The sequence below is a fragment of the Ornithorhynchus anatinus genome, chromosome 11 (genome assembly GCF_004115215.2).
Source record: "Ornithorhynchus anatinus isolate Pmale09 chromosome 11, mOrnAna1.pri.v4, whole genome shotgun sequence".
NCBI lineage: Eukaryota > Metazoa > Chordata > Mammalia > Monotremata > Ornithorhynchidae > Ornithorhynchus > Ornithorhynchus anatinus.
In genome coordinates, this window is record NC_041738.1 from 12311641 (window position 1) to 12326844 (window position 15204).

At 48.6% G+C, this 15204-nt stretch overlaps 1 protein-coding gene across 3 annotated transcripts; it reads right to left on the reverse strand.

Moving 5' to 3' along the window:
* Positions 1–1023: 1023 nt before the first annotated feature.
* On the reverse strand, positions 1024–15031 carry SPA17 (sperm autoantigenic protein 17). 3 transcript variants are annotated; one of them, XM_007663512.4, is made up of 5 exons: positions 14916–15031; positions 13359–13538; positions 4638–4708; positions 2310–2384; positions 1024–1369 (listed from the first exon to the last, which is right to left on the reverse strand). In XM_007663512.4, the coding sequence occupies exons 2-5, from the start codon at positions 13510–13512 to the stop codon at positions 1244–1246; spliced, it is 426 nt and encodes a 141-aa protein (XP_007661702.1). In that variant the 5' UTR covers positions 13513–13538; positions 14916–15031; the 3' UTR covers positions 1024–1243.
* Between the last annotated feature and the right edge of the window lie 173 nt (positions 15032–15204).

Sequence of the window (15204 nt, forward strand, 5' to 3'; positions counted from 1 at the left end):
CTCAATCATTCCATCAATGGTATCTATTGAGCGTTTACTCTGTACTATGTGGGCTGTGCCCAACCTGATTAACTTGCATCAATCCTGGCACTTAAAAGAGTGCTTAGCACATATTAAGCACTTAAAAATAGTAATAATAATAATTGTGGTATTTGCTAAGTGCTTACAATGTGCCAGGCACTGTACTAAGCGCTAGGGAGAATACAAGCAAATCAGGTTGGACACAGTCCCTGTTCTATGTGGGGCTCACAGTCTCAATCCCCATTTTAAAGAAGAGGTAACTGAAGCACAGAGAAAGGAAGTGACTTCCCCAAGGTCACACAGCAGGCAAGTGGTAGAGCAGAATTAGAGCCCATTACCTCCTGACTCCCAGGCCTGCGATCTATCCACTACACTATGCTTTTTCTCAAGTATTATCATTATTATTATTAGATCCATTTCTTTTTAGCACCCTGAGAGGCCAAGGTTTCTGGAATTCAGCTAAGTGGAGGATGAACCCAATATCAAAGTGATGATCACTTGTTCCTTCTGGGCAATGACAAGCTTCTGACAGAGGAGAATGAAAAGGGGAATTAACTTGGGCAAATCCACTTGGGGATCTACTAGGGGAAGCAGCATGGCCTAGTGGATAGAGCCCAGATGCAGGAGTCAGAAGGACCTGGGTTCTAATCCTGACTCCGCCACTTGTCTACCATGTGGCCTTGGGCAAGTCACATTTCTCTTCTCTGGGCCTCAGTTACTCACCGGTAAAACAGGGTTTAAGACTGTGAGCTCCCTGGGGGACAGGGACTGTATCCTACCCGATTTGCTTGTATCCACTCCAGCACTCAGTACCTTACCTGGCACGTAGTAAAGCACTCCACAAATACCATTATCATCATTATTATTACTATTATCATCATTCCTCTCTCGAGTGGGCCAGATAACCCATTTCCCACCCATCACTGAGACATAACAAGTTCCCCAGTCTCGTGCTGTTTCCAGTCCAGGGAAGAGATGCAAATAAGATTTGGCAATCACAAAGAAGTCTTAGTGGCATGTTTATTAAACAAACACTCAGTACAGTTTCTCACAACAGCGACAAAATCACATGAATCTTCGCTACTCTAAATCTTCCTTATGAAGGAAGAAAGAGCAGGATGGCCGGCTGGATGGATGGATGGATGGACAGATGGACAGATGGATGGATGGATGGATGTGAGATCTTTTTTTTCAGTGGCTACGTGGGCTACAACGGCCTCACTCAATTTTCCTCCGCCTCTGCTTTCATTTTCTTCAATTCCTCTCTTGCCAAATGGCCCCGGAAAGCCGCTTGGATTTTGGTGGCAGCTTCGTTCTCCCCGCGGTTGACATCGGCCTGGGGTGGCTCCTACTCGGGAGGAGAAGAGAGGGGAAGCGGTTTCTCATACACCCCGTGTTTTCAGTGCAATAAAAATAGACGTACGAGTTACATCGATTTAAAAAGTGCCACCACCCGAGAGGATTTGACATATCAGCACGTCGCGTGTGTGCACCAAATGGCGGATGCCAGAATAGCAGGCATTTTGTTTTGTCACTTTTCAACATGACATTGCGGCCCCAAAAAAAATCATTGCCAAGTAAGGTGGTGTTTTTTTCCTTTTTCTTTCCAGAACGGCTCTGGATTAACTCTTAGTTTCGTGGGTACGAACCTTTCAGGGAAACAAATCATGGCAACTGAAGCCCAGGAAAAGGATTCACTGCACATCAAGTAATCATAATTTTAGAATTTTTTTTTTCCACTTAAGAGGGTCAGTGTTTCAGGCACCTTTTTGTTTTCCTGGACATTTGCCCACTCTTTGAAAATAGGAGTCTATCCAGTAGCCTCTTTGGCTAGAGGTCTAATCAGCACAAGCTTGGAAAAGCAATGGACCATTCTGTAACCTGCGGGGGGAGGTTTCTCCCCAGTTTGGGAACTGGGGAAACGATAAGCAGTGTGACCTAGCAGATAGAGCCCAAGCCCGGGAGCCAGAAGAACGTGGGTTCTAATTCCAGCTCCGCCACTTCTCTGCTGTGTGACCTCGGGTAAGTCACTTCACTTTTCTATGCCTCAGTTACCTCATCTTAAATGATAATTCTATAATTCTATGTATTTAGATTGATGCCTCTTTACTTTTTACTGTTTATGACTGCCCAGTGAAGAGACAGCGCTGGCCCAGCAGGCGTGGTTCGAATTAGGCCTTCGCCGGGTCTCCGGACTGAGACCACAGCTGGGATGTGCATAGTCAGAGGCAACAGCCTGCCCAACTCTTACCCCGGCAAATACAAACCACCGGGAGAGAGTCACTTACCAATGGTGTGACCTTGGCTTCTTCTTTCACCGAGACTGCAGACTTGACCTTCTCAGGCTCCCCAGGGGCCGCCTCCTTAGAGAGAGGAGAGGGAGGAGCTGTGAGGCGGGCGGGGGGGGGGGGGGGGGGGGCGTGCGAGGCTATCAATGGTGGGCAGTTCCTGGATGCCCGGCAAATACTGAGGACTGGATGGATGGAGCTGCTGGGTCAATCCATCAATCAATCAATGGTATTTATTAAGTGCCAACTATGTGTATTAAGCACTTGGGAGAGTATGACAGATTTAGCAGACGTGTTCCCGGCCCATATCGAGCTTAGAGCGTAGAAGGGGAGACAGACATTAATATCAATAAATAAGTCATTTAGAATATCAAAATTGTATATATATATGTGAAACATTGGATGAGGGAAACGGGATCCTGATTGCTCCCCCGGACCTTATTTGTGTGTAACCACCCCAGAGCTCAGTTCAATGCCTGGCACATAGTAAGCACTTAAGAAATACCACAGTTATTATTATTATTATTGTGTCAAGCTCCTTCCACTGTGCCCCCCAGTGAACTGCAGGGGAACCTGAGGAGCAGTGCGGTTCAGCGGATAGAGCACAGGCCCGGGAGTCACAAGGACTTGGGTTCTAATCCTACTCTGCCACTCATCCGCTGTGTGACCTCGGGCAATTCACTTTATCTTTCTGGGCCTCAGTTCCCTCATCTGTAAAATGGGGATTGAGATTGAGAGCCCCACAGTGGATAGGGACCGTGCCCAACTCGATTTGCTTGTATCCACTCCAGAGCTTAGTACTGTGCCTGGCACGTAGTAAGCACTTAACAAATGTCATCATCGTCATGACTATTGTTATTATTATTATTGTTAAAGACCACTGAGCCGCTCCCTGTTGGGTTCTTCTATTTCTCCTCCATTGGCTGGAGGGGGGACCAAGGACAGGTTCCTGCATGAGTCCATTTATTGTTATATTGTACTCTCCTAAGTACTTCGTACAGAGCTCTGTACACAGTAAGTGCTCAATAAATACAATTGACTGACTGACTGACTGACTGAATCCAGCTCCCCAGCAGACCGTCTGGATCCTCCCCTGGCCCGGCCTCCTGGCCAAAGGGAGATGCTTCCACTCAGTTGGAAGCAGTGTAGCCTAGTGGATAGATCATGGGCCTAGGAGACACGCACGAGCTTGTCCTATAGACTGTGAGCTCATTGTGGGCAGGGAATGGGTCTACCTACTCTATTACATTGTACTCTCCCACATGCTTAGTACAGTGCCCTGCCCATGGTAAGCGCTCAATAAATATAATCGATTGATTTATTATCTGGGTTCCCATCCCAACCCCACTGCTGTCTGCTGTGTGACCTTGGGCAAATCGCCCTGTGCTTTAGTTTCTTGATCTGTAAAGTTGGGATCAAATCCTGCACCTTCCAACTTAGACTGTGAGCTCCACGTGAGACAGGGACTGTGGCAACCTAATTGTAGGCCACAGTCCTCCCTCCCTCCTCAGATCCGACAGTAACTCTCCCTGCCTTCAAAGCCTTATCGAAGGTACACCTCCTCCAAGAGGCCTTCCCTGACTATGCCCTCCTTTCCTCTTCTCCCAATTCCCTTATGTGTCACCCTGTCTTGCTCCCTTTATTCATCCCCCCTCCCAGTCCCACAGCACTTATGGCCATATCTGTCATTTATTAATTTAGATTAATGTCTGCTTCCTCATCTAGACTGTAAGTTCACTGAGGGCAGGAAATGTGTCTATTTATTGTACTTTCCCAAGGCTTAGTACAGTGCTCTGCCCACAATAGGAGCTCAATAAATGTGACTGACTGACTGTCTTGACTCTACCCCAGCGCTTAGTACAGTGCTTGGTACATAGTAAGAGCTTAACAAGTATCACTGGGGAAAAAAAACAAAACAAACATGCCCATATGGAGCTCATGTTTATTCCACTGAGGAATCCAGCAGGCATCCATGAAAGCCCAGGTTCGTTCATGCCACGATTTAGCTGTGAAACGCCAGTGCCTTGTGGGCACGGGTGCTTAGGATGCTAAAGCTTCCCACAGCAGCCGGCACCATCTCTACCACATGGCCGGTGCTTGTTTACGAGCTCCGGACCCTTCCAGAGCTGGGTTTCTGGCCAGGAAAACATGCAGTGTCATCTTCAACCTTTTAGTTGGGATTAATGAAGCAATTCCACCAACATTCCTGGATTCCCGGATGGTCCTCGTGCAGAACCACCAGGCGGGGAGAGGGTGGGAATTCAGGAAGCAGAGCCAAGGTCAGGGGACCGCCCCCGCCACCGCCCCCACCCCGTGCCCACGCTCAACCTTAAACGCCTGGTTGTTGTAGAAGCGATCGTCCGCTTTGGCCCCCCATTCTGCTGGATCGAAGTTGGATTCTGAAAACGAAAAGGCATTTCGGGATTATTGGGAGCTCATTCAGATTCCCGGATAGAACAGCAGTTCTTTCCCTCATCCAGTCTTGGCTATCATGATTATATGTTGGCTCAAGTCTCGCCGTTCTGGTTTGAAAATATTTTGAGGCCTGTCTCCCAAAAGAGGGTAAGCTCCTTGTGGGCGGGGAATGTGTCGCTGTTATTCTCTACTTCCCAAGCACCTAGTAGAGTGAACCACTCCAAGTGGTGTCCAATAAATGCTGCTGTTATCGCTGCTATTTACTAATATTACCACTATTGTTCCAACAGGCTGGCAGTCCATCCTCCAATTGATAACACTGATTAAAGTACCCATAAGGCAACGAGATGGGGATAAGGTGATGGTGGGGGGGAGACCCGAACTTGACTCTGGAGGATCTTACACCTCAACAGTGCAGCAGGGCAAGTGCCCACAAGGCCAAGTGGCCCAACCACACGAGCCCATATATCACGGCAGTGTCTGTGTCCTCTGGTCGAATGGCAGGGCAAAAGGCCAGGGGGCCGAGGATGTCGAGATAATAATAATAATTATGATTATGGGGCTTGTTAAGAGCTTACTATGTGCCAAGCACTGGTCTAAGCATGGGGGTAGAGACAAGTTAATCAGGTTGGACATGTTCCCTGTCCCACATGGGTCTAACACTCTTCATCCCCTTTTTCCAGATGAGGTAACTGAGGCCCAGAGAAGTGAAGTGACTTGTCCAATGACACCCAGAAGACAAGTGGTTGAGCAGGGATTAGAACCCAGGTCCTTTTGCCTCCCAGCCTGTGTTCTATCCACTAATAATAATGTTGGTATTTGTTAAGCGCTTACTATGTGCCGAGCACTGTTCTAAGCGCTGGGGTAGATACAGGGTAATCAGGTTGTCCCACGTGAGGCTCACAGTTAATCCCCATTTTACAGATGAGGTAACTGAGGCCCAGAGAAGTGAAGTGACTTGCCCACAGTCACACAGCTGACAAGTGGCAGATCTGGGATTCGAACTCATGACCTCTGACTCCGAAGCCCAGGCTCTTTCCACTGAGCCACGCTGCTTCTCCAAACCACAGAGCAGAGGATTGCCACTCTATGGTGGTAGAGTTGAGGCACTCTGTGGCTCAAGTTGCAGCAAAGTGAAACTGGCGGGGGCTGCTTAGGTGACCCTGGGATGTGGATCCCACTGGCACACATTACTTACCCCGGGGATGTCCCTCCCTGCTGCCCTGATCCTGCTCCTGCACCTCCCTACCCCGCTTGGCCTGGGCAGTCTACACCTCAGGCATCCGGAGTGCTATCGGATGGCGCCCGCCCAGGCTCCTTTTGGTCACCATGCTCCCTTCCTGGGGCCTCTGGTACCCCTAATCCACCCCTTTCTATTGGCCCCAATAAAAGCTGTTCCAGGTTTCACTGCTCCCAGTGGGTGCACTGTAATCCCCTCTCACTTGAGCTTTCTTAGAAATGAGTCTAGAAATAGTCACACTGCAGAGCCTTTGGCGGTGAACAGGGCGGTGGATCCGAGCCCCATTTCCCGGGGGCCGCGGGCAGTCCAAATGGGTTCAGGCCAGCTTGCTGAGCTCCCCAGGGAGCCCCGGGGGGACCACCACAGGCTTCACCCAACTTTCACTTTCCATCCCTGTTCGCGGAGTCTCGTCCTGAGCCTTGTCAGCTCACAGACCTCTGAGATGAACCTCTGGAGACCCTGAGGGTTATTATCATGGCTTTTAATTCAATAGTATTTATTGAGCACTTACTATGTGCAGACCACTGTGCTAAGCACTTGAAATGTACAATTAGGCAACAGATAGAGACAATCCCTGCCCAATGATGGGCTTACAGTCTAAACAGGGGAGACAGACAGCAGAGCAAAACAGAATAAAACAAAAACAAGACAACATTATCAAGATAAATAGAATCAAGGGGATGTACACCTCATTAACAAAATAAATAGGATGGTAAATAATATATACAAATGAGATAAATAATATATATTAATCTTAATGATGATTGCTAGGACAGCTCCACGCTCATACTGCCCATCTACTTCTATGTCTGTCCCCCCCATCTAGACTCTGAGCTCATTGTGGGCTGGGAATGTCTGTTTTTTGTTCTATTATATTCTCCCAAGTGCTTAGTACAGTGCTGAGCTCATAGTGTACACTCAATAAATACGATTGAATGAATGAATACTTCTCTCTCTGACATGCTATCAAAAGATGGTCCCTGTCCTGAAGTATTATACATTAAGAAGACAGAGGATGGATATACAGGAAGAACTCAAGCATGAGGTTGGACCTTGGTGTCTCCTGTTTTAAAATAATGATGATAAGAAGAAGAAGAAGATGCCAAGATGATAATAATAATACTTGTTAAGCGCTTACTATGTGCCAAGCACTTTTCTAAGTGCTGGGGTAGCTACAAATTAATCAGGTTGGACACAGTCCCTGTCCCACATGGGGCTCACGCTCTTGTCCCCACTTTACAGATGAAGTAACTGAGCCACAAAGAAGTTAAGTGACTTGCCCAAGGACACACAGCAGACAAGAGGTGAAGCTGGGATTAGAACCCAGGTCCTTCTGACTCCCAGGCCCGGGCTCTATCCACTAAGCCACGGTGCTTCTCGGATGGGCCGGCCTCGGGGCCTCATCCATCAGTCAATCAATGGTATTTACTGAGCGCTTTACTATGTGCACGGCACAGTACTGAGCGCTTGGCAGAATACAGTACAACAGAATTAGCAGACAAGTTCTCGGCCCATAATGAGCAGACAAGTTCTCGGCCCATAATGAGCTTTGGTCATGTCCTCTTAGCCGTCCTCTTAGCCCTCATCTCCTCTTCTCTCACTCCTTTCTGCCTCACCCTTTCACTTGGATTTGTTGCCTTTATTCACCTTTCCCTCAGACCCACATCACTTATGTCCATAACTGTAATTCATTCATTTTCCTTAATGTCTGTTTCCCCCTCTAGACTGCCAGCTCCTTGTGGGCAGGGAACCTGTCTACTAACTCTGATATATTGTACTCTCCCAAGTGCTTAGTACAGTGCTCTCCGCAAAGTAAGTGCTCAGTGGGTACCACTGGTTGATTTATTGATTGATCCAGTCAGGAAGATTCAGGACTGAGAATATAAATGAAGGAGCCCAGTGGGTGATCAGATGGGCAGGTCTTTTCACATACCAGGCCCACTTATGTCTGAAGAGACCTCAGCTTGGCATCGACATTGTGCTGGAATACCACGACCCAAACCCACGATTCGCGTGGCCATCCTATTAATCTATTTCAGTTTGGAGGGGCGGTCTCTGAGGGGCTGTTTTCAGAAGGTGAAAAGAAGGCGGTGGAATGACTACCAACACTGTTACACTGTCATAGTGTACTCTAACAGGCGCTTAGTACAGTGCTCTGCACCCAGTAAGCGCTCAATAGATAGCACTGATTGTTTGACCAGCCAATAGGTCGGGTGGAAAGAGAAGGGCAGAGGAGAAGCCTTCTGTAAGTCAGTTTCTTTTCTAGTCATGCTAGACCATGGGACCTACTCTTGTTGATTCACTTCTTTGAGGATGTTTCTTAATTATATGCCTGCGAGAAGTGGGACTTCATAGATCCATCTATTAATCAATAGGACTGATCAAGCGCCTGCTGAGAATAGGGCTGTGTACTAAATGCTTGGGCGTACCACAAAATTAGTAGGAATGATCCCTGCCCTCAAGGAGTTTACAAGCAATCAATTGTAATAATAATGATGGCATTTGGTAAGTGCTTACTGTGTGCCAGGCGCTGCCAGGCTAGGCACTAAGTACTGGTTCAAGCAAATCGAGTTGGACACAGTCCCTCTCCCACGTGGGGCTCACAGTCTCAATCCCCATTTTACAGATGAGGTAACTGAAGCCCAGAGAAGTGAAGTGATTTGCCCAAGCAGACAAGTGGGGTATCTGGAATTAGAACCCATGATCTTCTGTCTCCAAGGTCCCTGTTCTATCCACTACGCCATGCGGCTTCTCAATTGTTTTGAGCGCTGTCTGCAGAGGCCTGCAGCTAAATGCTTGGGAGGGTACAGTATAACTGAGCTGTAGAACCATTCCCTGAGTACGAGGAGCTTACACTGTAGGAGAATCTAGCAGGAGAGATGGACACTAAATTACACATAGGAGGAAGCAACAGAGTAAAAAGATGGGCTGAAGGAGGTGTGAGCCCCTACCTGCCTAAGAAGTGCTGAAGTGGCAAGGGAAGCAGTGTGGCTCAGTGGAAAGAGCACGGGCTTGGGAGTCAGAGGTCATGGGTTCGAATCCCGACTCTGCCACTTGTCAGCTGTATGACTGTGGGCAAGTCACTTCACTTCTCAGTGCCTCAGTTACCTCATCTGGAAAATGGGGATTAAGACTGTGAGCCTCATGTGGGACAATCTGATTACCCTGTATCTACCCCAGTGCTTAGAACAGTGCTCTGCACATAGTAAGCACTTAACAAATACCAACACTATTATTATTATTAAGGTTTGGGGAGATTAAAAATAAATCAGGGAAGCCCTCCTGGAGATGAGATTTCAGGAAGGCTCATGTGCTCAGCTCCAGAGCCCTTCTCTGGCATTTTTAAATGAGATCCTATCGGGTGGGGGGCAGGGATGGGTGGGAGGGGGTTCTCAAGAGAAGTGCTGGGAAGTGCCCTTTGACAGGCATTTGAGTTGAGGGTGGGTGGAAAAGGGAATAAAGGAATGTGCCCCCCGCTCCTTTATTTTTAAACCATTTAAACATTGCTTTTGTCCACTGTTTGGTGATGGAAAGGTAGGCTAATACTTTAAAACCATCAATCTGGATTGCTTTCATTACTGAGAACAATGACTCATGATTTTGTAATAGAAAGCATATTATTTCTAAAATTAAATACTGACTTTGCGTAGCTTGGGTTTGTAAACCTAACACTATATTATCAGAGTTAATAGTCAATGCTCGTATCCTCCTTTTATTCAAAAAGAAACCCCAGATTTTTATCTAGTTAATTTCCATAACAGAGTTGTCCTTTGGGACTGAGAAGTAGCGTGGCCTAGTGGATAGAGCCTGGGCCTGGGGGTCAGATGAACCTGGGTTCTAATTCCAGCTCCAACACTTGTCTGCTGTGTGATCTTGAGCAAGTCACTTCACTTCTCAGTGCCTCGGTTACCTCATTTGTAAAATGGGCATTAAGAATGTTAGACCCATGTGGGACATGGACTGTGTTCTGGTGCTCTCTCCCTTCTGCATCGCCTATTCCCTTGAATATTTGATATTCGTCTCACCCTCAACCCAACAGCACCTATGTGCATGTCTTTAAATTATATATTATAAATTATTAATTTATATTAATGCCCGTCTCCCCCTCTAGACTATAACTCGTTGTGGGCAAGGAACACACCTGCCAACTCCGTCATACCATATTCTCCAAGGTGTGTTACTAAGCACCCAATAAATACCATTGATTATTATCTATTATCTACCCCAGTGTTTAGTACAGTGGCTGGCACATAGTAAGCACTTAACAAATATTTTTTTTTAAATGACATCACTGGGGAAAGTGTGAGTGACTTCGATATCAAAATATAAGTGGAACGGTGACCTCACAGCTGGATCAGTGAAGGCTGGGATGGGGAAAACTGGTTCATTCCCTCTGTGTGGACTGCCCTATAATAAGGTACCCACTGAGACATATTTTAGGCCCGAATGATCTGGTTGGGCTGTCTAGCCAGAGGAAACCATCCAGATAACTGCTCAATCTTCTGCTTCTCCATAACGATGCTTACTGTGTATTCTTCCCAGCACTTAGTAGGGGATTTGGCACTTGGTAGGTACCCTGGATTTCTGAACCCTAAAAGAATGGAAACACCAGGGAACCCCAGGCAGTGAGCTGGCATCCCTTTGCACCACAGGGAGGGGGTGGCAGGGAAGACAGGATTAGGACTAGATGGGTGCAAGGCATGAGCCCCCAGAATTAACATCTTCAACCTGGGTGCTATCTGCTCTATTTTTACTAAAACCTTAAGAGTGGCCCTTTACTCCTCAGCTGAATTAAACTAGTTTGCTATCCCGAGTAGGAATGGGGGAGGTCTCTATCTCAACCGGGGAAAGGTTTTCTAGGTATATAACGGTCCTTATATGATGTGTCGCGGGAGACAGGTCTGTCGGTTGCCAGTGCCTCCCCGAATTTAGCCGATGATTGTCCGAGACCGCATTTCAACAGCGTCCTTAGAGCGTTCCTCTCGTCACCCTGGCTCCCGATCACCAATTTGTACCAACGATATTCTTCAAAGGTCAGGCTGGAGGGACGCCAGCTCAAACCTGGCCACCAAAGGACAGCAGTAACTGTTCCTTCTCTTTCACCTTTTATTTTTTGAAGATGGGAAAGACTCTGAAATCCTTTTGGCAGTCCCCCAGTGGTAGAGGAAAACTTGGGTAGCACATCCCCTCCAAGCTGTGCCAATCAATCACTAGAATGCACTGAGTGTTCAGAGCACTGAATTAGGTGCTTGGGAGAGTATGACAGAATTAGAAAGTATGATTTCTGTCCTCAAGTAGCTTACAGTCCAGCTGGGGAGGCCGAAACCAAAACATTTTACAGATTGGAGAAGGGAAGAGAGAAATGACAATGTGGATGAGTAACTCTGTAAACCCTAGGGCGACAGCTCGGGAGGATGGGGTGCGAGCAGCAGCTGCTACCTCGGGTTTATGGGAGATGCCATTTTTATGACTCTGACCTCATAGGTGACTTCCTCAGCAGTGATGCCAACAATTCATTGTATATGTCGGGAGTGGAGGGGTAGAAAAGGGGCAGAGATTTTAGGGGGGCAATGAGGACTGGGATGGGGCAGACTGACAGAGTAAACAGGCCAGCTGACTACCATTTTGGGTCCTTCCAGGCCTGGATAGAAAACTCTCGGATTTCACTGGACACCTAGGCTGAGTGAGCCTGGGAGTCTCACTCATAAAACTTGGGGGGATGAGGGGTGAGGGGAGAATGGGACGGCTATCGTCTCCATGGAGTGGCGCCTTTTTTCCCTCAGTAGCTGGGACAGGGGCCATGCCATTGGTTGCATGTTGGTAGGTTTTCTAGGGCCTCATCTTCATTTGTACAGAACATAGGAGGGGCAGGGAAGCAGCCTGGTCAAGTGATTAGAGCACAGTCTTGGGCGTCCGAAGGGCCTGGATTTCAATCCCAGCCCTGCCATTTGTCTGCTGTGTGACCTTAGGCAAGTCACTTCACTTTTCTCATCTGTCAAATGGGGATTAAAACTGTGATTACTATATGGGAGAGGGGCTGTGTCCAACGTGATGATCATGTGTAATAATAATAATAACTGTGGTATTTGTTAAGCATTTACTGTGTGCCAGGTACTGTACTAAGCACTGGCGTGAATACAAGAAAATCAGGTTGGACATAGTCCTTATCCCATATCGGGCTCTCAGTCTCAATCCCCATTTTACAGATGAAGTAACTGAGGCACAGAGAAGTGAAGTGCCTTGGACAAAGTCACACAGCAGACAAGTGGCAGAGCTGGGATTAGAACCTTCTGATTCCCAGTCTCATGCTCTATCCACTATACCATGCTGCTTCCCTAATCCAGTGTTCAGAAGAGTGCCTGGCACATAGAAAGCACTTAAAAAGTATCATTTAAAAAAATGGTTGCCATCTTCTAAGGATTCCCTCCTTGTCTGAAGCAAGGGGACCTCAACATCCCTAACTCTGGCAGGGATGAGGCCGTGAGAGGGAAGAAGTATGGACTCAGGTAGGCTCGGAAGGGAACCATCAAGGGGTCATTTTGCTAGGGTGAGAAGGTCCCATTCAAAATAAGGACACAGTCCCTTTAGCTGAGGGCCAAGGGGAAACATCACCAGGAAAGACTAAATGGGGGAAACAAACGGTGTAGAGTTGTTTCTTGCAACCCTTTTCTGAATTTTAAATGAGAGGCCAAAGGTTAAAGCGACCTGAGAATGGAAAGGCTTCTGGAATCCCTTAGCATCCCTTTAGAATAGGGTACCCACCCATTTGGGAAAGATTAAGGGCATTTTGCCCGGAAGCAGGGAAATGGATCAACTAAGTGGATAGAGCATAGGCCTGGGAGTCAGAAGGTCATAGGTTCTAATCCCTGATCTGCCACTTGTCTGCTGTGTGACCTTGGTCAAGGCACTTCACTTCTCTGAGCCTCAGTTACCTCATCTGTAAAATGGGGATGAAGACTGTGAGCCCCACGTGGGACAACCTCATCACCTTGTATCCTCCCCAGCACTTAGAATAGTGCTTTGCACATATTAAGCGCTTAACAAATGCCATAATTAATTAATTAATTGTTACTTCACTTCTCTGTGCCCCAATTACCTCATCTGTAAAATAGGGATTAAGACTGTGAGCCCGATGTGAGACAGGGACTATGTCCAACTCAGTTTGCTAGTATTACCCCCAGCACTTAGAACAGTGCCTGGCACATAGTAAGCACTTAATTAATACCACATTTATTATTATTATTACTGACCCTCTGGCTTCATGGGTCTTTTCAAGGCAACACCGGTCTTAGTACAAGAAAGGATGGGTTGAAGGTGTCAGAGTGCACTACTGTCAATCTACCAGTTGGCTACTATTTTTAAAAACCTGTCTAAAACAGTGTCCATTTCCTTACTCTCTCTTTTCTCTAGAAGGGCCTCAAAATAGGCTGCTGCAAAGGCTGGAATGTTGTCCGGCTGCTCCTTCAGAATCTCCCGGGTAAGCCCTTCGAGCACATTTCCAAATCCTTGAGGAATACGGTATTGGGTGTTGGAGAATGGAACCGACATCTTCAGAAGGAAGAGGTCTGTGACACCTAGAGAAAGCACAGTCTTTTAATCTTCCGCCGGGCCGCACCTGCTCATCTTAGAAACACCCTCAGTGACTTCTGGGATCCAAACAGCGCAACTTGGCAGTGCCCCTCGCGGCCCAGTCAGCATTCCCCACCCCCAGTTCTTCCCAGCCCCTCTCTCGGGAGGGGTAAAAAGTTGGCACCAAAAGTCAGGTCTATCTACCGTACTGTGGTCCTAGGATTTCTTGGGGCCTCGATTCTTCCATCTGTTAAAGGGAGGAATAATCCCTGCCCCTCTCCTAACTCCAAGTAAAGGAGGTTGAATGCTAAACGTATCAAAGGAACGTGGTGAGGATGAGAAACAACTTGAGAATTATAAATAGGTGCATAAGCCAGAAATGGAAATGGATCTGGAGCTGGAATAAGGTCCTGCCTGAGGCAAGGGCTTGTAGGAACTAGGACACATTTTAGAATAATAATAATTAAAAAAACCTCCTCCTCTTCAAGACTTTCCTGGATGGATTTCACTCTCAGCTTTTGGAGGGGCATCGTGCCAGCCTACAGCTGTGGAGGCAGATGGCTCTCCTGGGGCACTTGGTATCAAAAGGCCCGGGCCTCAGATTCGGCTCAGGTAAGTAGCCGAGCCCACTGAAGACCACTGCCTAGGGATGGGGCAACCTCCCGTCTCCCCCGGTTTCCAAACCCAAGAGTTTGGGGTCACGATGACTTTTAGTTCCCCCCATTAATGTGGGTTCCACCTCTTCCATGGGGGGAGAGAGGGGTGATCTGATCTTCCAAAGAAGGCAGGGTAATTTGGGTGGTGTCTGGTGTGCTGAGGCCTCCCTGGATGTTGGGGTCCAAGGGGATGGGCGGAGGTGAGGGGTTCCTGGGACCCTGAGAGTAGGGGGAGATGGGGAAAGTGGAGAGGTGGAGGGCAGGGGTCAGCGAGGCCTAGGGGTCCGGTCAACCAAGGCAAGGACCGGGCTGCTAACGGCCAGGTAAGCATCCTCCTGCGGTGGGGACGACGACGACCCAACTTTCATTCATTCATTCAGTCAGTCGTATTTATTGAGCGCTTCCTGTGTGCAGAGCACTGTGCTAAGCGCTTGGAGGGTACCATTCGGCGACAAACAGGGACCATCCCTACCCAGCAAAGGGTTCACAGTCTAGGCTGTCAGCTTTCAGGACGGTCCGTGGGGCAGAGGGAGAGGCCGGGGGTCCGAGGCCTGCGGTGGGCAGGGGGATGGGCTGGGGCAGGGATGGGCAGGAGCAGGGATGGGCAAGGGGCAGGGATGGGCAAGGGGCAGGGATGGGCAAGGGGCAGGGGGTCAAGCTCCGGATGACCGAATACCTTGCAGGAGGGGGCGGCCCGAAGATCCCGGGCCTCGCCGTGCCTCTCACCTCTTTGATTGTTGCGGAGCTGTTGCCGGCGATGCCGCCGGTCCCGGTTGTTTCTTCCCGTTGCCTGGTAACGGTTCTCACGGCGTCCCTCTCGCTAGGGCGCCTGCGCGGGGGCCGGGTTGGGGAAGGGGGGGGAAAGCGCTCTGATGCGCCTGCGTACTGTGTCGAAGGCGATGGCGGGGGGCGGGACACCGTAGGCCCCGCCCACGATGACAGGCCCCGCCCACGTCTCCATGGCCACGCCTCGGTCTCCCTCGGCCCCGCCCGCGTCTCCATGGCCACGCCCACG